This window comes from Malania oleifera, chromosome 4 (assembly GCF_029873635.1).
Source record: "Malania oleifera isolate guangnan ecotype guangnan chromosome 4, ASM2987363v1, whole genome shotgun sequence".
In the NCBI taxonomy this organism is placed as follows: Eukaryota; Viridiplantae; Streptophyta; class Magnoliopsida; order Santalales; family Ximeniaceae; genus Malania; species Malania oleifera.
Genome location: NC_080420.1, coordinates 2,793,830 through 2,820,723, shown reverse-complemented (window position 1 = coordinate 2,820,723; position 26,894 = coordinate 2,793,830). Strand labels below are relative to the sequence as shown.

The window sequence follows — 26,894 nt, the reverse complement described above, 5'->3', positions numbered from 1 at the left end:
ATTTGCCCAAGTTGTAATTTTTCCGAAAGTAATGAATTGGTAATTCTATACCGAACCTCGTAAATTCTTATATTGTTCTTTGTTTTTGTCTTTTTTTATTAGTTTATGCATTGCTTTAGTTTTGATTATATATTCAATAGTAATGGTTGTAGTATTAGTGTTTGATATAAGTAAGGTGCCTAACACAACAACTAATTAATCTCTAGCTATTTAAGATTTGATAGAGAATTCTTTATGCTTAATTTAGACTTAGGATTCAAATTGTATGTCATTGTGTGATTTGATAAAATACAATATAAAATATCAATTATCTAAAATTATTTCCACACGTACATTGCACAAAATACAAATGTATTTTTTTTTTAAATTAAAATTAATGTCTAGTTCATGCCTTTTATTTTGTGTCATATATTTATGATCTCATTTCATATGTATACTAGGGAGATCTGGACTAAGAAAGATAATTCGAGTTCTAATTATATTAAACGTGTTTCATAAGATAAAATTTTCATATCGACCCATATAAACAGTGCCTAACTGTAGTTGGGTCAAGATCATTTCACTTAAGGTGCTTTTGGATCAAGAATTTTACTTGATGAAAGGAAAGGAAAATAAATAAGAAACTCTTTTTTAATTGTATTTTCCTTGCATATATATATATATATATATATATATAATGTTTTATTAAAAAATGAAAGTTTGTTTTAATATAATTAAAAATTAAAAAAACTAAATATTAATATTGTTAAAATCAAAATTTTGATTTGATTAATATTGAGCTCCCATTAAATTCGGATTTTTTTTTAGAAGTATATTGTGGTGTGATTATTTATTATTTATTTATTTTTCTCTTTTCTTTTGTTTTCTGCTCCCTCTTCGTCCATGATGCCCCCTCCCCCCTGATCAAACCTCTGAACTTCTTCCTCCTCGACGCTGTCACCTTCCATGGTTGCGGGTCCCCTTCTCACCTTCTCCTGCAAGCTGCAACCTTGTTTTGCCATGATGGCTCTTTGTTGACCACGCTGCTCCACTACGTCTCCTCTTCTTCTCTCCCTTCGACAACATATTGTACATTCGCGTAGTGCGGCTGATCTCCTTGATTAGGTTCTCCGCTCCGTTCCCTCAAATCTTGATCTTCATTATTTAATTTTTTGCATTAGTTTTTGTGATTTGCGATAGTTTTGGAATTCCAGAGCTAGTATTCTCCCGATTGGAGCATGGATTTCAGGTTTGGATTTGGATTTGGATTTGTGTTGATTTGGGAGAAACTTAATATAATTTTATATTAGATTTTGTCCAAACCTTTATAAATCTAAATGCAAGATTCAAAATTCACGCTCCTAAATACAGGGTTAATAACATTTATTTTTCTAAATATTAAATTTACAAGCGTCTTCTACCATTTAAATTTATAGTTTTTATTTAGAAACAGTAAAATTTCTCACTGATTTCCTTTTAAAAAATACGAATGAAGGATTAATTCCTTCTATATTTTTTAGCTCTTACATTGAACTATGTCTTTGTTAAAATGCTCAAGCCTAAAATCATTGATTTCTTCTCCTTTATAGATTGAATTTCATTTCTCTATTATTATTTTTTTACAAGCTAAAAGTATTGGTTTAATTAACTTGTTGGTTTTGTTCGTATATTTAATTAATTTTTCTGTTCTAAACAACTAATTTTCTTAATAGGCAGTGAATGTGATCCCCTTTATTTTTAATTTCCATATCTATATATTTTGTTTTGTTAATTTTTCGGTATTCAATGTTTATAATATTAATTTTTTTTTTGGTTGTGAGTTTTCCCTTCTAATTTGACACAAATTTCAAAACTAAAACAAAGGATATCATTGTGATAGATTTGAGGATTAATTTGCCAGGCAGCATTTCACTTTTTCACTTACCAATAAATCCTTTTTTATCTTTGCTTAAATGACATTACATTTTATGTTTTCATGCATATCAAGTGCAAATAGTCTTTATTTTTTGATTTTTTATTTTTCTACTTGATGATAAATTTATGTAGGGATATATAAGTGTCATAACAATTAACTGTCCATGGCACTAGTGGATTTTTGAAACCTCAGGGGTGGTCAAATCTTTTTGTGAAACCATGAAGGATGCCGATGTCTTTTGGGTTGTGTGTGTGTAAGAAAAAGTTGTTCTTCAATATTTATTTCCTCAGTTTGATGTGTTTTGTTGTATACAATGAGATTTTGTCTACCAAGAAAATAATTGCTCCAGAATCGACCAAATAAAGATGACACTAATTTATAGCCAGAGGCTTCAAAGCTCTTGAAGTGGCCAAATATGAACCCCATAAAAAACTATTGCCTTATAGGTTTTATGCACATTTAAACTCACAATGCCTTGTAACAATCCTTTCTAATAGTTAGATGATCATTCTTTGAGGATAAATATTTTTTTTCCTAATACCATTATTTACTTAATTTTTTAAATATCTATTATTTGAGAGATTGTGGTTCATTGTTCTATATCTTTTTCTTATTTCTAATTATTCATAGTTAAATATCTGTGATTTCATTATTATTAGGTTGACAAATTTTAAGTCCTAACTCTAGGTTGTCAAAGTTGTCAAATGTAGAGTCAAACTAGTTTTTGAAAAATTTAGGGCATGATATATATTAAATTATGGAATTTAGCCCCAAAACATTTATGTAGAGATGGAAATCTCCCCATGGTCATGCCCCTCCCTTTCAGCACACAAAACAAAAACCCACCTTCATAGCAATTATTATCTGCTTGTCCTGCAGCAATTGCAGCCCTATATTCATTCAAACCCCTGTTAGAAATCCTTCTTCTGACTTTTTTTTTTTTAATGCACAAAGAGTTAGCAGGAGAAGAGAAACAAATGTCGTTCGATTTGCTTCTAAAGCCATCGTGCAGCGGATGTGGATCGACAACAGATCTGTATGGAAGCAATTGCAAGCACATGACTCTCTGCTTGTCCTGTGGCAAAACCATGGCCGAGAACAAAGCCTCTTGCTACGACTGTGGCACTACTATTACTCGCTTGATTCGGGTTTGTTTTCTTGATCGATTTTCCTTTCTATTCTTTTCTTTTCTTTTCTTGCCCTGTTTTGTTGTTGAAATATGTTTTTGTAACAGTTGGTTGCGGCATTGATTCGTTAAATTAATTTGACCTTATTACATGTTGCGATGATGTTGAATTAGGAACAGAGAGCAGAGAGAAAGAATGGAGATGGTGCTTTTTTGTTAGGATCAGCCAAGTTGCTCAATGGTTATCAGCCTCAACAAAATAGCTTCCTTCTTGTTTAACTTTATTACGATTATTATTTGATAGAAAAGAAGAAATTTTATTGCAGAAGAGAGAAAAAACAAAAAAAGAGCATAAGATTTTTATACGAGATAAGATCTAACAAGAATAAATATAAAAAAACATTTTTTTTATAAAACTGCAGCCCTTCAAAACAACCAGCTGCAGAAGACTACTAAGATGCCATATACTGTGTCCTGTCCCAGAGCATAAAGCAAGATATATTTTTCCGTGTGAAAATATGAGCATTCCTCTCCAACCAAGTACCCACAAGGCAGGAAACATTCTGCACCTCGACAAATCTGTTATGTCTCTTCTCCTTCCAAAACCTCTAAAAGAGATAGTTAACAAATTCTCCACTGACTCTTGGGGAGCCTAACTTTCTCCAAATAATCCAAATAGATTGTTCTAAACTCTCTGAAAACAATGAACAATGAACAACGAACAATGAACAATGAAGGAACAAGTGAAATGCTGATTCTGAGCTTAAAAAGCATAGTGAACAAACAATGGAGGTAAAGCCTTAAAAGGCCTCCTTCTCTGCTAACTCTTTTCAGAACAACCAAGTAAAATTTGAAATCTTAGAGAGCAAATTGTCCTTCCAAATGATACAATGAGGTGGGAAATGCAGATTTTCGAGGATCCAAAACTCAAAAAAAAAGATTTTGCACAAGTACTCCTCTGAAAATTCTTCTGTCCTGATGGAAGGACGAATACCTAGAAGGTATCTCCAACACCTCCCTGTTGCTAAGAGGCCTGCAAAAATGAAAATTCCTTGAGAAGCCATCCCCTTTCTTTTAAAAAGGGGGGAGATAGGTCCATTATGCAAAGAAGAAAGCCTATAACGAGAAAAAGAAGTGCAAAGAGCAGAATCATCCCTCCAAGTGTATTCCCAAAACCAAATGCAATAACTGTGTTACCTACATTAAATTTGGTGTATGGGATAAAAGTAGGATAAATTTGTGAAATACACTTCCACAGGCTTTCAAAAGAACATCTAAGCCTAGTATTAGTATCCCGATCCACCCATTTCCCACATGCCAAAATTACTTTTAACAACTTTTTTTGAAAGGGAATTTTCCTCATAAGGGAAAACACCAAATCCATTTACCCATTGATGCAATGTTTTCAGACACCAAATTCCCAAGTCAATCACCCTCCTTTTTAACACCTACAAACAATCTCCCAACCAAATGATCCATCTTCCCCCCCAACCCGGACCAAAGAAAATCTCTAGCCACTCTCTCAATATTTCTAGCAACCCCCACACAAATTTAAAAAAATAGACAAGAAATAGAGTGGGATGCTAGAAAGCCTGAATAAGCATGATCTCCCACCCAGAGAGAATAAAGCACCCTTCGAACCATGTAACCTCTTAAGATACCTTCTCCATGCAGAATCCCATAACCCAACTAACCTAGGATTACCACCTGAAGGCACTCTTGGATAAGTTAAGACTGGAATATTTTTATAAGAATTTCTTCGCTGGTTAGGGGACTGATTTAGGAAATCAGGGAAAATTTATTTCGTAGCCTGGGAATTTATATATTCGATCTGTTGTTATTATGGTGGTTACCAATTTTGGACAAAATTAAATAATTTCCTAGGAAAATAAACTTCGGTGAATTGGCAACTTATGGGACACTAATTTTATTGCCTTCTTTTGTAATAAGATAACATGTATTAGACTACTAGAGATATCAGATATCTACAGGTAAGCTTGGTTGCATATTGAGAAGTGATGCAGAAAAGAAGAAGAAGAAGTGTCACGCCCCGACCCCGAAAATGGGACCCGAGGGTGAAAATATAATCTAACCTATCCCTATATCATACAAATCATCAAAAGATACAGTACACTGGATGAGGGTCCGATCCCTTGGGGTTCCCAAGCACCCTAAACACATCCAATCATAATCATATACGCAGCGGAAAAAGTATTTCTATATCAACATATGCAGTACCATACCAGAGTCTATACATGAGCCAAACACAGTTCTATCAAAACGTACAATGGGTGCCCAAATACAACCCAAAATGGCAACCCAACAAAACTACAGTCCTAACACTTACCCAAGGGCTAATGCAGTACACTGGCCACTACGCTCCCTACACTAGGACGCTAGTTCTGGTTACTCGAAGGACCTGTAAAAATGTACGTACAGTAGGGGTGAGACACCTCTGAGTAAGGAAGAACACAGGTTATATCGGTGTGTGGCATTTGAGTGTTATCATGATACAACATACACGCAGTTAAATGCATTCCAGTACTAATTTACACAGTGCATACACGCACACATACGGCGGCCATTTATACGCAGCCCCGTCACAATACATACACATGATCAGTAATCCTCAATGTCGTCACACTCTTCGGTCCGAAGCCGGCCCGCGACATACGGCGTTGGCCTGTAGCCAACCCGTGAACACGGCGCCACCGGCACATGGCTAGTCCCTGACTCCCATGGCATCGTACCGGCGCTAAACTAGTAGATCCACACCCTTCGGTCTGATCTGCCGGAATAGGCTCACGCCCTCAGATATAGAGCCGGACACTCTCAGTACCTGGAACAATTTCAAAACCGCATTCCTACTAGCATTTCAACATATCACACATACATGCATGCTTATATAACCAAACAAACCACACTCATTTGGTAATCTAAATCATGATTTTCCAAACAAATACAGTTTAAACAAGTCAAGGCACGGTCATCCCAATATCACAATATAAATCACACATATACTAGGTTTTCAACAAAACCCGGGATTCAGCCCGTTGCCCCCTTTTTTCCAAAACTGTAATAATGAAAAACCCATAGTTTTCCCTGTTAGATCCCCCCAAATGAGTAGCCAAAACATACATAGGACCGTGGATCACAGTTCCACCTAGTCCGATTTCAAAAATAACCAATATAAATATAGTTCCCCTTACCTTAACCCCGTAAGCAAATACTGAACTCCAAGGTCCCTAAATAGCGAATCGAGTTCCAAAACCTACAAATCACAGTACAGAATATGTTCACAAGACAGTTACCTACAAATCTACCGGATCAGAATTGAAAATTGAGCCTTACCTTGATTTTAAGCCGAAACCCAAAAATTTCCGAAACGAGATTCCAATCCGTAAAAGTTGTAGAGAATCCTTCCACAATCCTCGTGGTAGCTTCCGTTTCCCGATTCCGTCAACGATCGGCGAAGAATTCTAGAGAGGAGTAGGGAGAGGTTTAGAGAGAGAGAGAGAGAGAGATATTTGAGATTTCTTAATAAGGAAGCAAAGGAAATTTCCTTTTATAGCCCTTTGACCTAGAATTTCCAATTTTGCCCCTCTCTTAATATTTAAACTCATTTTTCATATTTTGGGTTCTTACAAGAAGAGAGAAGGAAGAAGAAGGAAGTAGAGAGGAGGAAGAAGATGCAAGTGGAGGGAGAAATGGTGTTGACTTCTCAATTCAAATTCACAAGAAAACTGTCATGCCTTTCACACCCTATTTTATAAGAAGCCTAAATTGCATGAAAATTGCAAAGAAACCCGTAAAGATGCAAGAAATTAAAAATAAACCACACATGTACATAAGCCTAACTACCAATTAAACTCAAAATTTTTGGTTTAAGACCCAACAATCTTTTGTTCCTATTCTTTAAACTTGCCTTCGGATTGGGTCAAATTGGTCCATCCAATTACCTGCTTCCCTTCTTACTTCAATTCCCTCCTCCTGAAAAGAAGTTGACTCCAACAAGGTGGGGAAAGCACCAAGGTGTCCATCACCATGAAAGGAATCATTGAGCTTCCTAGAAAAGGAACCAGTGACGTCTTTGATTTGGTTAGTGGAAAAACCTTAAGATGACATCGACTTATACCTCTTCTTGTCGATGAAGAATGTATGTGACTTTTCATAAACATCATGTTTAAACCTCTTATAAGACAAACATGGGTGCCTTAAAAGGATACAAATCTTGAGAGAAAGATATCACATTGCACTCTTTCCATAATTAAAGCAATTGTGAAGTTAACCAAGCAACAATTATGGACCTTCAAGTTGGTATTGTTTACCCAAGCAATCTTGTATGGATTAGGATGTGGTTCAACCTTCAAATTCAAGTTCCTCAGTGTTTTTTCAGAAACTACAATGGTACAACTACCAACTTCTATAACCAAAGTACAAAGGTGTTTGTCAAAAGGTCTGAAAAATTCTGGGCTCCAGTTGTTATTTCCTCCATCCTTGTGGGAAGAAAAGGATAAGTTGAAGTACCAAACAATTTCTTTATTGCCATCTTCATCCAAGTCATCTGGAACATCTATCTCAACTTCACCGACTTAGTGGTATCATCATGTTCTTTTATCGCAATTGCCATTACACTTCTTCTATTGCAATTGACATTACCTGGTTAGAACATTGTGCAACTCAAAGCCCAAAACTGTGACACTTAAAACACTAAATTGCTTGCTAGAAGTTGTTCCAGAATGCTCTGGAGTATTCCAAGGGATTGTAGTCTGAACTCCTCTACCCAACTGCTTTATTGATTTCTCTCGTGCAACTCCACTAGCAGCCTTCTGTTAACAAACTTACATTAAACGCAGAAACAAGACTATAACTGAGGACCTCCTGAACCATGGCACTGATGGCATGTTAGATTACCATTTCACCAAAAATCTTAAGGTGTTAGGTTGTGGGCCAACAATGCGTATCAATCTTCAGCAATCCCCTGCATTTGTAGCTCAATTGCACATGAAGAGATAAACAATAAAACAAACAATAAATAACACCCATTGCAGGGGAAGACACCTTTTTTAACAAACTATATACGCAGGCTATAAGACTAGATCCCAGGACCTCTTATAAACCATGACTTTTATGCTACTTTACCTAAAGGCTTAAGTTGTTAGGTTGTTGGCCAACAATGTATATTAAACTTTAACTCTCCCCACACATGCTGCTGAATTGCACATGGAGAGATAAATCAATTTCTTTTAACAAACTAGAAATGCAGGGAACAACAATAGAATCAAGGACCTCCTAGAAACCATTGCTCTAATACTATGTTAGAGTTGCCACTTTACCTAAAGTTTTAAAAGCTGCCATTGGTTTCAGGCCAGCAATGTATATCAAGCCTTAACAAGCTCAAACATTAACTTGACAATGTAAATTGAATTTTATCTAATTTTAGTTGAATTTACCTTGTTTTAGGAATGTTCTAACTTACCTTTAAGTGATAAAAGTATTTTGTCAATAAACTGATTTACACTGTTATATTTCTATATAAATACTATAGTAATTTACTTATTTTATGAATGTTTGCTCCTACTCCTAAAAGACAATGGTACTATTCTCCACTAAAATGATTTACACTATTCATACTTTTATATATAGTATAGATACGATATACACATAATCAAATGCATTTATTTAATGTTAAAACCTCAATTTATTGAAATTAAGCTCTCTAAATTGTAATTTAAACTAATTTTTATTTAACTTCATTTATTTTAGAATTTCTTTGTCTTTCTTTTAAAAGATAATAATAATATTTATTTTGTACAAATGATGTACGTTATTTTTACTTATGTGCAATATTTATATATAATGCTAGATTATTTTGTTTTTTAACGAAATGGAGTTTCTTATTTAAGGTTCAAATATTAGCATGCTAGATTATTTTGTTTTTTAACGAAATGGAGTTTCTTATTTAAGGTTCAAATATTAGCTTATTTAAAATATACTTTCTAAATATAATTTTTGTTGAATTTGCTTTCTTTAGGAATGTTTTGCCTTACTTTTAAAATCAAAGGATATTTTTATCCATAAAATGATATACACTATTTGTACTTTTATATAGTATATAGATAATGTGAAAAATTCATATGTTCATAATTGTATCATATTATCATGATAAAGATTAAAGAATAACAGCAAGGGGAAAAGCAAGACTTATCTTATATACTCTATTGGGTTTCTATATAATGTTTGTTTACTACTTAATAACTGCAAGCAAACCTCTATCTAATTATGCCTTTACACATTCACCTGATTTGCTTGCTTATGTTGAAGAAAGAACGAAGTCTGGTTCCATACTGGCAAATCCACTTATTAGATGGTTTTAAAAATTCAGTACCAGAACCAGGCCACTTCTGAATGGGCAGGATGGTTGACAAGTGATACACCCTTATGATGGTATCAAATGTATTGGGCTTCTGTTTACATTGGTTCATCAGACTGAAGGAATGACGGATGCTCTTATAGCAATTTGACATGACATGGGCATATAACTCATGAACTATAGAAAAAGAAAAAAACAAAAAACAAAAACAAAAACAATGGAGAAGAAAAATATATTTTATTACATCAAGGGAATATGCCTCTTTACCACTTTTAGGGTGATTAGCCACCAATTGACCAATAAAATAATTTTCTTCTTCACAATTGGAAACCCTACTTTCTTAAAATAAATAACCCGAGACCAATGAAACTTCAAAAAGTTTTCCATGTCTTATAAAGGGAAAATAAGCACCCAAATATTAAGCCCTTAATATTATCAACCCTCCCCCTTTTTTTTCTTTTTTCTTTTTTAATTAAAATGATGGAATAATGTTTTCAAAATCTTGAACATTGGAGGTTAGTGGGAAATTTTTGGTATTTGACCAGTCCCTTTTATGTTCAATCAGTTATGATTTGTATTGCTTTTCAGATAAGATTCTATTTTTAGCTTTTTGTTCGCGAGTAACTCTATTTTCTGAGCATTGTACATATAGACTTTTGATTGTGTGTTGATCCAAATTGCTTTCTATGTTACCTTCTTTGGCCTTCCTATATTGGAAGCTGAAATTATCTATTATATATTTGCTTCATTTTAGGAGTATAATGTCCGAGCAAGTTCCAGCAATGATAAGAATTACTTCATTGGTAGATTCATGACTGGTTTACCAAATTTCTCAAAGAAGAAAAATGCTGAGAACAGATGGTCACTTCATAAAGAAGGACTACAAGGACGCCAAGTTACTGATGCCTTGCGGGTATTGAACTGATTGTCTTTTAAGTGTTTGCCTTTTTCCAACTGATGATTGATTATCCTAATAGGATGCTGGGAGAAAATTTTAATGGTTGGTTTAGAGTAATTATTGTTATTTGAAGCTTGACTCACTAAATTGTACATGTCTATTGGTAGTTTTGTGATTGATACAATGTGTTGTGTTTTGCTAGGGATGACTCCTTAATCCATTTGGTTAAAAAAAAAATAGGTAAATAAATAAAATCAATATCCATTCCACTTTTAAGTGATGAGTTTTGATAATATTGGGAGTGTAACAAATTTAGTTATCTCTTCATTGGTCAAAGTTGCTATGGTTGTTAAATTTTCATGCCTGGTTGTGGATGCTCTAGTGTTTCGAATCTTGCACAATTTTAATAGTGCTAAAACCTTGGTTGAAATGTTTATTAAATGTTTGTTGGACCATAAGGGACATAAACTTTTTTTGCTCTCTTTAGATGATTTACCCATAATCTTGAAGGCTGAAGCAGCTTTTCAAATTGAAATTATGCTTAGAATGAACTAGACAATGTTGCAAATTAATATGTTTGTTGAATGTGTCGTATGAGACTTTATGCGGAAGAAACTGTGATGTAGAACCAAGGGAAGAGGAAAGGGGAGAGAGAATGAGGAAAGAAAAGTTTTGAAAGATAAATGGTGGGAAAACCACGCATTATTCTATTTCCAAATAATGATCCATTTTTAATAGTACTACATTTAATTAAAAGAGAAGAACATTTAATAGCTTTCAAGAGTGGGCAAAATAAAAGCCGAATAGATTTCTTCTTAACTAGGAAGGGGGATTGTCTCTCATGTAAAGATTGTAAAGTTATCCTAGGTGAAAGCTTGACTACACAATACAGAGTCCTAGTATTTTTTATACACATGCACACACACACTAAAAAATTGAAGAGAAAGAGCAACATAAATCAATGCAAGAGGATTAGGTGGTGGAGCTTGAAGGGAGAAAAAATAGTAAAATTCAAAGATAAAATGATTAAAGAGAGTGATTGAACAATAGTGGATAAGGTAGACGCAAACGCTATGTGGAATAGAATGGCCAACTCTTGTCGTAAAGATAGTAAAAGAGGTTTTAGGTGAATCTAGAGAAAGAAACTCGGGTGGTAAAGAAAGTTGGTGGTGAGACCAAGATGTCCAAAAAGTCATATAGACAAAATGAAACTGATACAAAACATGGCAATGTATAAATCTAGAAAATCTTAAAATGTATAAAAAGGCAGGCAAGAAAATATGAAAAAAAAACTATTAGTGAAGTTAAACATAGAGCTTATAATACTTAATATACTAGACTAGATACAAAAGAAGGAGAAAGAGACATTTATAAACTTGTTAGAGTTAGAGAAGGAAAATGCAAAGATTTAGGTAATATAAAATGTATAAAGGATGCAAATGTTAATGTCTTAATCAAAGAAGAAGGCATAAAAGAGAGGTGGTGGAGATACCTTAATAAGTTGTTTAATGAAGTCTGAATTGAAAACTTGAGCTTGGAAGTGACAAATGAGGAAAAGACTAAAAATGGGAGATTTATTCGCCAAATTTGAGTTCTTGGAGTTAAGATGGCTCAAAAAAAGATGAAAAGTAAGAAATCTATAGGACCATACGTACCAATTGAAGTCTAGAAATTCTTAGAGGATAAAGGAAGTATATGGTTAAGTAATCTATTCAACACTATTATAAAAACCAAGAAAATGCCAGAGGAATGGAGGAAAAAACATGTTAATACCTTTATAGAAAAACAAAAACAATGTTCAAAATTGTAATAACTATCGCAAAATTAAGATTATGAATCTTCCAATGAAACTATAAGAAAGGGTAATTGAATAAAGAATAAAACTAGAAACATGAGTTTCAGAGAATAAATTTGGTATTATGTCTAGGAGATCTACAACAACTTACTTTTAAGAAGATTAAGGGAAAAATTTAGAGTTTTTATTGACTTAGATAAAGCCTATAATAGTGTACCTAGGGAAGTTCTTTGGTAGGTTTTAGAAAAAAAGAGTCTACAGTAGATATACTAAGGTCGTTAAGGATATATATGATAGAATAATAACTAGCGTTAGGATTGTAAGAAGGGAATCTAGAGAATTTTCAATCACAATATGTGTAGATCAAGGTTTACTTTAAGTCCTTATCTTTTTGTTGTAGTGATTGATGAACTCACTAGGAATATCCACAACAAGATCTTGTGGTGTGTGTTTGCAGATGATATTGTCTTGATTGATGAAAGTAGGAGCGATACATATCTAAGTTAGGTTTTGGAGAACCGTTTTAGAGTCTGAAGGTTTTAAGATAACTAGGAATAAGATAGAATACATGAAATATAATTTCAGTAATGTAAAGGGGAGCATTGGAGAGAAGATTAAACTTGATAATCAAGAAATTAAAGCACTAGTAAATTTTGGATATCTTGGATCTATTGTATAAGCAAAGGGGGAAATTGAAGAAGATGTAATATATAGGGTTAAAGCAGGTTGGGTAGGAGAGTGTCAAGCGTGCTGTGTGATCGTAGAATACCCTTGAAATTAGAAGGAAAGTCCTATAAGATGGCTATAAGGCCAGCCATGCTTCATGAATCAGAATGTTGGGCAACTAAGAAACATGTAAAAAAAGTAAAAATTGTCAAAATACAAATGTTAAGGTGGATAAGTGGTATAACATTAAAAGATAAATTAAGGAACGAACATAAACACAATAAACTAGGCATAGCATCAGTCAAAGACAAGATAAAGGAGGGGCAGCTTAGATGATTTCGGAAGTTGAAAAGCAGGCTTAGTAACACACTTGTGAAGAGGAGTTAGTTATTTTTTCTAGTATAAAAGGGATAGGGGTAGACCTAAGATAACCTAGAATGAAGTAGTGAGGAAGGATTTAATAGCTCATAGGCTAGAGGAGGAAAATACTCTTGATCGGGTGAGTTGGCGGAAAAGGATTCATGTAGCCAATCCCACCTAGTGGGACTTCAAGCCTGTTGTTGTCATTGTTGTTTTTTGTATAGTACTACATTTTAATTCATAGAAAAGATTAAATCAAGAAAATACCAAGCAAATCTACACAAGCATAAACCTAAATAATTAATTAAATCTAACACAATTGAGTTTAAAACCCAACAAGCCCTTGATTGAATCTTTATAATCAGCCCCTTAATGTGGTCTAATTGATCCATCCAATTGCTGCCTTCCCCACTCTACATTGAACTGTAAATAAAAAACATAAATATGTTGATTTGCTAAGTGTGTGATCTTGGTTTGTGCTCCTTTCGAGCTTGCATGCAGAAGCCTGTCATTCTGTGGCTCATCAAAATTAATTTCCTGTTTGGTTTCATGTTATATTTGCTAAATTGATGACTCAACTTGGGTTAGAATAGCTGTTTCATGCTGTAACCTCTATGTGATTCCATTACACAGGAAAAGTACAAGAATAAGCCTTGGCTTTTGGAGGATGAAACGGGCCAGTTTCAGTACCATGGTCAACTTGAGGGATCTCAATCTGCTGCTTACTACCTACTAATGATGCAAGGAAAGGAGTTTGTTGCTATTCCTGCTGGCTCTTGGTATGGACAACTTATGCAATTGGCGGCGACATGATATTATATTAATATTGACTTCTCATTGCTTTTCTTTTCCTCACCCCACGCACACACAAACTTCTCTTTTTGTGTGGGTGTTCTTTTTTTTTTTGAAAGGGGGTGGTGGGGGAGCCTGGTGCACAAATCTCCTACGTAGGGTCCAGGGAAGGGGTGGATCACGATTGTTCTATAATAAGCAGCCTTACCTTGCATTTTTGCAAGAGGCTCTTTCCATACCTTTTCTTGTGACGTTCAGGTCACACAGCAACAACTTTACTGTAGTGCCTAGGCTCCCCTTCTGGCTTATGGGTTTTGAAGAGACAACATGTTAATTTTTTTTTTAAATCTATTTATATTTGGCAGTTAATTTATGGTTGTGGCTTGTGATTGCTGTTTGGATTTTTTTTTTTTTTAAATTTAGGTACAATTTTAACAAAGTTGCACAATATAAGCAACTTACTTTGGAGGAAGCGGAAGAGAAGATGAAGAACAGGAGGAAAACTGCAGATGGGTATCAAAGGTGGATGATGAAAGCGGCAAACACTGGACCTGCTGCATTTGGTGAAGTGGAGAAGTTTGATGACAAGGAAAGTAATGCTGCTGGTGGGCGAGGACGAAAAAAGCCAAATGGTGATGAAGAAGGCAATGTCTCAGATAAGGGAGAAGAAGATGAAGAAGAAGAAGCTGCGAGGAAGAATAGACTTGGTCTCAACAAAAAAGGCGGTGATGAAGATGAGGAAGGTCCAAAGGCAGTGGATTTTGATTTCGATGATGATGATATTGAGAAGGGTGAGTTTGCATTGCTTTCAGTACAGTTGTATCCAAGTTTTATGTTTTTAATCATTTGTATAAAATGCAACTGCAACATATGCTATTTTTATAGCATTGCTGTTTCTAGTGACCTGAGGACAGGCCTTGCTCATAAAATATTATTTCACAATCTTTAATACAATGTCTTGCCATTTGAAACGCCATGCTTTGCTTCAGTACATAAATATTACTCTGCTGGCTCCACTCTGTGTGTGTCTGTGTTTCCATTTTATTAAGCCACATATTTCTGACTTCTTTGATGTTGGATTTTGCTAGGTGATGATTGGGAGCATGAAGAAATTTTCACTGATGATGATGAAGCTGTTGGTATTGATCCTGAGGAAAGGGAAGATTTGGCTCCTGAGGTTCCTGCACCTCCAGAAATCAAGCAGGTTTATTTTGTTTGTGTTTTAGTAATTTAAAAGTTTGTTTCCAATGATTTATATTGCCTCACCTTTTGTTTTCATCTTTATGCTTTGGCTTCTCCTGAAGTATGGCAATTTATGTTTGACAGCATGCTTGGGAGGCCACCTTTGGGTCTATTAGTTGACTTGCATGTAGATACAGAAAGTAAATTTTTTTTTTTTTGAAAGTGATGATCGTTAAATAGGTATTAAAAGTAAGACGGGCATTGATGTTGCTCGAGATGATATTTGGTTTTGCCTATTAAGATTCCACCTAGGCACATCAGTGGTTTTCTTTGGTTTTGTATCATGTCTCTGCTGTGTGTGGTACTAGTTCTTTATCACCAATTGCTTTGATATCAAATATTGCAACTCCTACAACTTTTCTGTTGTGCAATGTGCGATAGCAGTGATGATAAATATTTATTGCATGTGGTTTTAGGATGAAGAAGATGGGGATGAAGTTAATGAAGAGGAGGGGGGACTGAGCAAATCTGGGAAAGAATTAAAGAAGCTTCTTGGGCGAACTTCTGGGCTAAATGATTCAGATTTAGAGGATGATGATGATGATGATGATGATGATGATGATGTAAGTTTCTTTGATTCCTAATATTGCTCGAGTAGCTACTGAAAAACAGAAAAAGTTGGGATGATGGAATGCTCTATGAAAGATGCTGTGTATTATGCCATTGTTGTGATCCTTGTGGTGCATTGAATGAGTATTGTGGTATCTTCTCTTCTGAAAAGTTTGCATCTATGGATCCAATGCCTTAAATCGTTGAGGAATGTCTCATAAGCTATTGTTGATTCCAAAATTGCTCGCATTTCTGCCCCCATCATTTATAGGCCTCTTTTGCCTGTCCAGATGGAAGATGATATTGGCCTTCCTCCTGCACTAGCTCCGAAGCAGAAGGATGCTCCTAAAGAAGAGCCTGTTGACAAAAGTCCGTTAAAACCTGCTCCTTCTGCTTCTGCTCGAGGAACTCCACCCACCTCTAAATCAACAAAGGGAAAGAGAAAATTAAATGGTGATGATTCAAAACTGGCTCATGGTGCACCTACAAAGAAGGTGAAGACAGAAAATGTATGTAATTTCTGTAAAAGAGTTTGGTTGGCTTCATAATTCATATGGATTTATTTATTTATTTATTTGATAGAGGATGTTTGGTGTGGCATAGAATAAGATTATTTCTTTAATCTCACACTCTGATGAGAAATCCAACTCCTTCATTCGCCACCCCCAAAACTATCTTGGGATGAAATAGTGTGTGCATGTGCACCCCTGATGTTCCAAAGCCAACTACGAACAATGTTCTTTTTAATAAAATAGATATTTTTATAATTTACCGACCCTTTTGGATCAGGAATCTAAATCTTCTGCAAAGGATGAAAGTGCGAGGACTAAAAGTACTGTGGCCCCAAAAGGTACGCAATCATCTTCTTCGAAATCTGGGTCAACATCCTCTGCTGGACCTGTCACAGAAGACGAAATCAGGGCTGTTTTGTTGCGAAAGGCACCAGTCACCACTCAAGAGCTGGTTGCTAACTTCAAAGCAAGGCTGAAGTCACCAGAGGTATGCCGTTTCATTTTTTGTCAGTCTTTATATTGGCTTGCTTCATTTTGCTACAACCATTTTTCAAATTTAGAGTGGTTTGTCTCATTGTCGTGAGTTGTGACTGTAACTACCATATATTATTTGAGATCTATAAAACATATCTTGGAAGGAAAAATGAATATCATGTACTTTATATGCATGTTTAGGGCTGAAAACTTGTGCCCTGTAAGAGTTTGGAATTCCAACTATGGATTTAGATTTACATAGATTTAACGAATTGCAGTATAAAATTGTTTGTCCAAATCCACACAGATCCAAATGAGACCTGAAATCAATGCCCCCAAACACATTGGTAGAGTATTTAGGATGGCAAGCAGTTTTGCATCTTGTGGTTAATTTTACCAGTTATGCTTTCTCCCTCCATTGTGCATGCAATTTTTACTTGCACGTCTTAGGAATGAGAATAATTAGATACTAGGAATTAATGATGCACTGTTTTGTCCTGTGTCCTTTTTTGGTTCATTGGAGATGGTCTGCCCTAAACTACGAGGTAGTCCCCCTCTCAAGGTTAGAATCTCTGACCTTCCAACTGTGTGAAATTGTCCAACAAATCATAAGATGTCACATTTCTTGTGATGATTTTTTTTTTTTCTTGGGTGATGAACATTACCTTCTATTAAAAAATATTTTAATAATTTTTTTTGGAGGAAAAGGTAGCGGGGGCCGCCGGGGGGGGGGGGGGGGGTTGGGGTTCAAGTTCATCATTTCTTGCCTGTGTTCTATTTTCTTGTTATTAGCTTTTGGAGCTTGCTAGGTTCTTACTTCATGATGCTTGCTGATGCAGGACAAGAAGGCATTTGCTGATATCCTAAGGAGAATCTCTAAGATACAAAAGACCAATGGACCTAACTATGTTGTATTGAGAGAGAAGTGATGAAAGTTTTCACGACACTGTCGATGCTGCATTTTGAAGAAAACTGACTGGGAGGCATGGTTCATCCTTCCTATAAATAGAATGGAAAAACCAAGACGGGCATCGCCGAGCTTGTTTTCATCGACCTCTTTAAACATCTGACACACTATCCAAAAAAAACAGTATGTGCTTAAATACTGTTTTGTGGATCTTCAATCCTACACTCCTGATCTAACCTACAAGATGTGTTATGGGCCTTTCAGTGAAACGGGAGCTGTTCTAATTTATTTATTTATTACAAAAAGTTCATTGTCTTTGATAGTATGAATTTTAAATTTCAAATTAAAAATTATATGAGCCTGAATTACCCTTTTTTTTTTATTTTACATTATGTCAAAATCTGCATATATTTTTCATTTGAGGCCCAAATGCCACTTTGTTTTAGGCAGCAAAATTATTGGAGGATCATGTCCCCACCTGTTAAAGGCCAACAAATGGGAATATTGGAAACCAGGAAGTGTTCTGTTGGCTGGTTGGCATGCGAGAAAATAGAGGGCAAAATGAGAAAAGATCACGAAGTGATATTTCTTTACCAAGTCCAGCCAGCAGCTTTAATTCAATGGTTTTAGGTTTTGTGTTTAATCAGAAAGAGAAATGTTATACTCCTCCTCCCCCCCCCCCCCCCCCCCCCCCCCCCCCCCCCCCCCAACATCACATAATAATTACTGCATTAGGTGCTTATAATAGTTGGTAAGATTTGTCAACTCCAAATATACTTAATTGAATTGTCTAAATCTTATGTGAGGTTCCATCTAAAAAGAAAGGTAACTATTTCAAAAATCAAAGTACTCTTAACCTATATTGTAGAAATTCAAATTCCAACAATAATTTTAAATAAAATATAATATAAATTTATATTAAATTTAATCACCTCACTCAACATGATATCATCTTGAGAACTCAAATTTCAAATCCTAGATTTGAATGCCATTTGAGCACAACTCAATATACATGTTTTTGTCTAAATCATACAATTCTAAATCTAAAATTTAGATTCTAATTCTCAAATAAAAGGATATGAAAAAAGAAAAAAAAATATGTCCAATTCTTTTTTCTTTGTTTTGCTTAGCACTAATATCATTTTTTTATTATTATTACATAGGAATTTCAGCCACCAATAAGCCCTTCAGACCCCCTGATGCGACATCAAACGTACGGATCAGCGTTCTCCCCTAGGTCTTGCTAATCAGGTAAAGCAGTAATACCATTTAAATTAATTAAGGTGGTGTTTAATTTTGAAACTTGAATAAAGATTCATGAACTTAAAAAGCTCATTCTATAGTTAGAAACACCTTGAATTTAAATTTGAATTTGTATTAAAATTAGACAAAATATAATATAAAATTATATTAAAATTTGTCCAAATTTACTTACAAATTAAAATTCAAGATCCAAAATTAAATACTCTCAAAACACATCAATCTAAAATCTAAAATCCATTCTTCCAAAACACCAAACATAGAAATTAATTCCTTGCCCTACCTTAGATAACCCTATCTCACACCTGCATATTCAAGAAGATTTGAGTTTGCGCAAAGCAGTCAAACCATGTTTGGAAGCAAAATTTGATATCACACATTTGGTTATTTAAAGAAGTACAAACTCCGTAACAAGTTACAAGGTTCAACAACTTGGAAAAATGGGAAAAACAGTATGCAATAGTAACTCCTAGTAATTACCATTTAAGCTAACAACCAAACAAAACGGGGAAAAGCCCACACAACTGAACATATATTCAAACAAACAAACAAACAAAGCCTTCCAAAAAAAAAAAAAAAAGAGCAAAATCAATCCCAGAATAGTCTAATTTAAATTCCAGGATATGACATCCCACTCTGCCTTTTCCAAAAATCAAACAAAGCAGAGCACGATCCCAACGACGACGAGATAAGCCATTCCGGCGAGACGTGTGGAGCCAGAAGGGGTTGTGGGTGCGGTGGCGCGGACCTCCGACTTCGCCACGGCGGCGGCCTCCGACGACGCCACGCCTGGGATCTGGGTTTCGTTTTTGGGCGAGGTAGGAAGCACCTCGACGTGCAGCTTCAGGCCGCCCCTGCAGTTCTCCGGCTTGCTGCTGGCGAAGAAGCGAGGCCCTTCCCCCTCGAGCGAGACGCTATCCAGGCCGTCCGTGTACATTCTGATGGGGTTGCTTAGATCGCACGCCTCGTATTCCTCCCTGCTCTGCAACTCTGCGACGCTGCCCTGTGCCGCAGAGTAGGCGAACCCTGCACACCCACATAGATCCCACGAAGCCATGTTTTGTTATGTGATGTGAAAGGATAAATGGGGATTGTGCCCCTGTTTCATTGCCGAGAAACTTGCTGTGCGTTTGTGTGGAAATAAGCGGAGAAAATGAAAAGAGAAAATAACAGAGAGGGAAAAAATGAAACGAGAGAGAGAACCCAAAATCCGAAATTTTATTTTCTTTATTTTTCTCTGCTTTTTTAAAAAAAAAATTCTAATATTCTCTAACCAAAAGAAGCAAGTAGATTTTTCTTGAATTTTTTTTTTCTTCTACCGGTTTCTCTCCAATCAACCAGGCGTATTATTAAGAAAAATATGTAAAATAGCAAAAGGCGCCAAATTCCTATTGGGTTCGTGCCGCTTTTAATTCGTGAAGGAAAACCTTCCGCTGATTGGGCACCGACTAACAAAAACTAGCGGCCCTAAAAGGCTCAAACTCTTCATTTCCTCTGTTTTCCAGACCTCCCCTGTCTCTTCATTTCCTCTGTTTTCCAGACTTCCCCTGTTTTCTCGAATGCCAAACATCGCTCTGAGATTTTGTTTTTTTTTTCTAGATAACCGTGCAGCGCCGAATGCAGAGCAGAAAAACAAAGAGAGATGGGGGGAGAGAGAAAGAGAGAGAGAGGGTGGGCTTACAGATTTTGTCGCCGACCCTGAAGGTTCTGCGGGAGGCCCAGGACGCGACGTCGGAAACGGGATCCCAGCCGCGGTCGTCTCCGACGACATGGTGCAAGTGCTGCGCTCCTACCCACTTCCCTCCCAGACCCACCAGGCTCACTAACACCATTACCAGACCCATCAAGTACCCCTGGATCTTCACCGCTCCCGCCATTTCCACAGTATCCAAGCTCGCTCACTCCCTCCCAAACTCCGATGAACCTATAGAGAGAGAAAAAGAGGGAAGATGAAGTGGTGGGTAAGCAAATCGAGGGGCTCTCTGTCTCTCAACTAAAGGTCTTTTCCGAGCAACTTCCTTTACCCAATGAAGCAAAAGACTTGCAGTTACGACTTGTGAGCCCCTCCGGCCTCCCCCACTTTATCATCTCTTTTGGACTTGTTGGCTTTTGTGCTTCCTCTACTATTTCTTTGGAGCTAATAAATTCCTCATAATGTCTCTATTTTCATTTAAAAAATAGTCTTTAAAAATAATTTATATTTGTTAATTGTTTAATTCAAAATAATTTTATTTTTTGGAAATAATTTATTTTTTAAAATTGTTAAATTGATAATTAAGTCACTTTTTGTGTGAATTATTTTTTTTTTTTGAAAATAGTGTATTAATGTAGATAGAAATTTATATATATATATATATATATATATATATATATATATATTTTATGACTAATTCTAAGTAAATAGGTTTTAAACTGGTTGGATATATTATTTAATGTCGGCTTTAAAAGAAGTAATTCATGTGAAAAGTTGAATTGATTGAATTTAGGGATTCTTGTAATTGATTGTCAATAATGAAAAGTAAGTTGTGGAATTTATGGTATTTAAGGTTAGATGGAAAGTCTCTTTTTTCTTTGTTTCATGTTATTGTCAACATCTTCTTTGTAGAAAAATATAAATGGTGAAATTCATTTTTAAATGTTTGCACTTCGCATTTTAGTTTATGTTGGAATTGGTGTACTTTCAAGAGGGGATGAATTGAGTAAAAAAATTTTCTTAGGTCAATTCAGATTTCACAAACAGTATTACACAATCTAGGGTCTATGTATGCAATCCCAATCACGCTATTACAACAATCTCAGTATTTCCTAAGCATTTATAGAAAATGAAATATAAACAAATAAATATGAAAAATTAAATAGTGTAGGGAAAGAGAATGACATAGGATATGTTATAAGGATTCGACCAACTATGCTTAGATCCCCGCCTCAGCTCGCAAGTCCAAGAATTACCATTAATGCTCACTTAACAAGTGGAGCGGCACCGTTTACAATATTAGGTCAAATTACCAAGACTGACCTCAATCTTTACTGTAACGCCCCGACCCTCTAAGTGGGACCAGAGTGCTTTTAATCCATTCATTTACCTGATTATCTACATTCTAATATCATGTACGCGGTGGAAAACATAGTTACAATTCTCAATCAATATAATACCAAAGTTTACTATTTCCATCTATAACCCAAAATAACTATTCATTACCTGTATTCTCATATATACACATATCTCCAAAAACACTCAGTATTCACAAATACTAGTATGTTTCACAACCATCCAAATTTCATAAAACTTAAAACATAAAACATAAAACATAATTTATATACAACTCAAAATATCAGTTAAGTATATACCTTTTCTTTTCTGTATCCCAAAAATGCTACAAATACGTTGAGCTCTCTAAGCTCGATCTTGTGGAAGTCCTAAAAAGACAAATTCGTATTCGGGTAAGATACATTTCAATAAGAGAAAAAACAATATATTAAAGTAGCATGTGGCAACATGAGGTTTGTAAATAATATATTATTTATCATTTGCAAATCATTAACATAATTTCTAAAATCATTTTCTGAACCTAACCAAACACATGTAAGGTATTTTACCCACGAGATTACTTAAGGATAAGGGTGATTACCCATCCATACAAGTAGCACCCATCTGCTCTGATACATTAGGCAACCCAAAGGTCACAAATGAAGCATACAAGGGCACTCATCTTATTCAGTAAGCCCTCAAGTGATAGATTAATCACGTACTTACATAGTTTATACAAAAGTTTACTAACGAAAGCCCCGAGAATAGGAAAATCTACCCGCTTATATAAATAGTTTCCCTCTGCCCTAGTACGTTATGCAGCCTATTGCTACACCTGATATTTACCAGTGCACTCGCCTTTCTCAGCAAGCCTTCGGGCAAAGAGTTTGTCCCACCCAAACATAACAAGTTCTACTGGCATAAATACTGATAATATCATAATACATTATTTTGTCGATCATTGTTCTGTAATTCTCATCTGTTCATGTTCTCAACTTGACATTTCGTAGCGTTTCACTTTACGTGACTCTTTCCTATTTTACATCGTTCACATTTCACATTTCATACTCATTTTTTATTTCTTTCCATTTCATAACCAACATCTTTTCAGCCGTTGTTAATTAATCTCGACATCTTTTCAGTCGTGGTTAACATCTTTTCAGTCGTATTTGGTATATCTTTCATTTTCACATAACTATCTTGAAAATATATTTCACTTTCATCAGTTCAATTGCACATATACGTATCTAATAAACAACCCTAGGCTCAGAAAACATAATTTAAACGATTAACATTTTAAATTCATACCAAAACATATACACGTATATATAACACAATTCATTTTTTATTAAATTCATAAAAATTTTGGTTTAATATATATTTTTTCCCTTACCTGGTTTCTTAAATTATGCCAACAAGAACCCCGAAACGATACTTGCGGCGCTCACCCGGACCCCGGAATTAAAAATCCTAAATCCATTAATATTAAAAATACTATTTTAATATTTTCTAGGCCCTTAAATTTAAAATAAATAATTATATTTTCAAATATAACCAATTTACTTAATTCCCCAAATCTTATTCTCACTTTAGAGTGGTGCCTAGGATACCCAAATTGAAAATTTACTCCAACCAAAATGTCAACGATTGCGATTAGGGCCCCCTGGTGGTGCTCGATCATTGATTTAATTGAAGATCTAAGGAGAAATTGAAAAAATAAGAAAAAATTACCTTACCCCACGAATGGTGCTTATGCCACTCCTATGACAAATCCGCTCCAGTAGGAATGTCAATGGCAGAATTAGGAACCCAACGGTACCTTCCATTTTACGATCGGCCGAATATTCCCGAAAAATGAAGAGAGAGAGAGATAGGGAAGAAGAGAGGCAACGAGAGAAATCTCAAGGGAGGGGTAGCCACACCTCTATGTAGTTTGCTTTCTCAAGAAGTTTTGAAACTTCCTGAGAGTATATATTCCTATATATATTCTGTTATAATATCATTACTTATATGTATATATATATATATATATATATATATATATATATATATCACTTATCATGTATATATCAATACATATATAACTAACATATTATTTATTTAGTTAATTCAATTTAAAAATATTTAATTAATTAACAAATAATCTTAATTTTTTTTTTTACTATTCCTTTTATTTGTTTATTTCATTCATTAATTTAATAATGTCTAACTAAGTAATTGATGAATAATATATATATATATATATATATATATATATATATATATATTCCGGATTACTACATCTACAACTTGATCCTGACGGGTTAGATCAACAACCTCTTAGGCCTCGTATGGAATACAATAGATGATAAGAATTTTTGCGTACAATTCAAATGCTTTTACACAAGAAGATTTGTACCACTGTGAACAATACAACCAATGCACTCACAAATGATAAGGAATTAATGCTCAAGTAAGATTTCGTTGACCAATGTGTTAACTCTCAACAATATGTGTGTCAATATGTGTATGAGAGAGTGAGACCTTTGAGTTCAAGATAATGTATTTGCAATATGAATATTCAAAGCATCTCCTGAACCCTAATCAAATATCTCAAAAATATTTTTCAAGTATCTCGCACAATGAATATTAGGGTTTAAGTTTACTAAAAATGATTTTATCAAAACACAAAACAACCTTATGAAGCTTGCAATAAGGATGCAAGTTTTTAAGCAAATGAAGAGTTTTTCTCAATTCAATATTTATAAATAAAATATAATGGAAAAAACTTTAAGCTACTCTCCAAAAAATCACTTACACAACAAATGTAAGTATGGGAGAGAGATAAGCTTTTGAGTAGTACGAAATATTCTCACAACAAAATAACACACTCAACCTAGTTTCGAAATGCAATCAATATGCAAATGAAGAAGATGAGGAAAATATGTTCTTTCTAAAGATATATAATTAAATGAGTATAAGAAAGAGTTTTTGACAATATACTTGTGAAAAGGGTAGGAGTATAAAAGATTTAGTTCAATAAAATTTTCAGAGAAAATTTGGTAATCTATATGCTAATCATCCACTAATTATGACAAATGAGGGGGTATATATAGAGTTGGGCAAAAGTATAATCGTTGGAGACATCGAGGGTATTTTGAAAATTGTTTAATTATGTTTAATGCAAATTAACCTTGATTCACTGCGGTTAAAAATGTTCAACCCAAGAGGTTTCTATCTACTATATTTTAAGTTCGATCGACCCAATTACCAAGTTCGATCGACCGAGGCACTTTTGAACTATAAATATAGTCAGCTGAATCAAGGCGATTTTGGAGCCCTTTGAGGTTCGATCAACTGTATTTAAGTTCGGTCTGCTGAACATATAATTTGGTCGACCCAATCAAAAATGAACTAGAGATTTGGTCAACTGAACAACTGGGTGTCAAACATAAGTCTGTTCAGTTGACTGAGGAAGGTATGTTCAAAAATCGTTCGGTCAGTTGAACTCTAGTCAAACTGTTAATCCCTGAGAGATTCAGTCGACTAAGCTGAATATACACAGTTGGGTTCGGTCGACCGGAACCCTTTCAAATTTAATTTTAGGTCCAGATTTTTGCTAGAAGTTACCCCTAATACATATGGTATGATTTGTAAGACAGAAGGAATTTGTGCAAGTGATTATGTAGGGACTTAGGGTCACTCTACGGCCAAGGCTTTTTAATTTAGCCAAAAAACTTAGCATTGGTCGACCTTCGATCGACCCAAGGTGAACCCTAAGATCAATCTATGGTCTTGAGCATACAAGCCTATCATCCATGAGATGCAGTTATTACAGACCACAATATTGTAGACCAAATAATGAAACAAATGCATTTTCAATTAAAAACAAATGTCTTCTTCTTTTCCTCTTGACTTTTCATGGAATCAACCAAGATTATGTGTTTTGAGTCCTTTCTGGCTTCCACTTCACTTACATTTGTGTGTTCTAAATGATTAACCTGTTCAAGTACTTAGGCATAGATATTAGTAACATGTGGTTTGTCATTATCAAAACCAAAGATCGAACTCAAAAATTCAACAGTTTCTAATGTTTTAGTATTAGTATAATTTTGAGTAAAAGATAGTTGACTCCCTCGAAGATTAGCAAAAAGTCAAAGACTTTCCTGAAATTTCAAAAATGTCACAAATCTTTCCTGAAATTTATTAAAAAGACATAAATTTCCTTTCGAAAAATTTGTTTTTTTAAAAATATAAGGGAGATTTGTATCTACTTGGCAAACTTTATGAGAGACCTTTAAAATTGTTGAAACCTTAGGGGGAGATTTCTGAAAATTTTGAAATATTCGAATAGTTAATTGTCTTTTTGTGAAATTTCAGGAGAGATCAGTATCATTTGCCCAACAATTTTTTAGCGTTTTAATTGGCTAGTATTGACAATTTTGCAATCAATGTCTATGAGATTTTCTAGGTCTAGCTGAATATCATATTTCATAACATCGCAACTTGAATAAAATCAGGAAAAATTGGTAAATTGTTATGAACAATGGTTAACCAATTAATATAAATTTGAGTTTTCCTTATTCATTTAGCATTCATATTTTACAAACAGAAAAACTAACATCTAGTTTTATAATTTTTATTTATAAAAATAAAATTTAAAATTTCATTTTATCTTTTTGTTACGCTATGTTTGACAAGTTACTTGATTTTAAAAATATTGAATTATGTATTATTTGTTTTATGATGTGTTTAGTCATTAAATATCTAGGAAAATTACATGTAACAAATATTTTATAGTATTATAGCTACTAGATATTTTTTTAAAAATTATTCGTAATTTTTATTTTATATGTTTAAAAAATTAAAATAGTAATAAATATTTTTTGTTATGCTGATGCCAATTAGTTGATCTAAAGCGATTAGACCGGATAGACTAGTTAATCTGAAAAATAATTAGCTCTTTGAATCGTTTATTTAGAGTTTAGACATTATATTGATAAATTTTTTCAATTTAATTTTTTGAACAGGTATCATTT

General features: G+C 34.5%; 2 protein-coding genes across 3 annotated transcripts; one reads left to right on the top strand and one right to left on the bottom strand.

Annotated features, from left to right (window-relative positions):
* Positions 1-806: 806 nt before the first annotated feature.
* On the top strand, positions 807-17,953 carry LOC131152841 (transcription initiation factor IIF subunit alpha). Of its 2 annotated transcripts, none has more exons than XM_058104741.1 (10): positions 807-1,104; positions 2,849-3,042; positions 10,148-10,306; positions 13,746-13,891; positions 14,328-14,695; positions 14,993-15,108; positions 15,563-15,709; positions 15,986-16,204; positions 16,485-16,694; positions 17,521-17,953. In XM_058104741.1, the coding sequence occupies exons 2-10, from the start codon at positions 2,872-2,874 to the stop codon at positions 17,608-17,610; spliced, it is 1,626 nt and encodes a 541-aa protein (XP_057960724.1). In that variant the 5' UTR covers positions 807-1,104; positions 2,849-2,871; the 3' UTR covers positions 17,611-17,953. The 2 variants fall into 2 exon arrangements, with proteins under 2 accessions (XP_057960724.1, XP_057960725.1); XM_058104742.1 differs by having other exon boundaries at positions 836-1,104; positions 15,986-16,189.
* A 1,247-nt stretch (positions 17,954-19,200) lies between these two features.
* LOC131152840 (mavicyanin-like) lies at positions 19,201-20,965 on the bottom strand. The gene is made up of 2 exons (XM_058104740.1): positions 20,530-20,965; positions 19,201-19,874 (listed from the first exon to the last, which is right to left on the bottom strand). Exons 1-2 carry the CDS (start codon positions 20,723-20,725, stop codon positions 19,501-19,503), a joined length of 570 nt encoding a protein of 189 aa, XP_057960723.1. The 5' UTR covers positions 20,726-20,965; the 3' UTR covers positions 19,201-19,500.
* Positions 20,966-26,894: the final 5,929 nt, after the last annotated feature.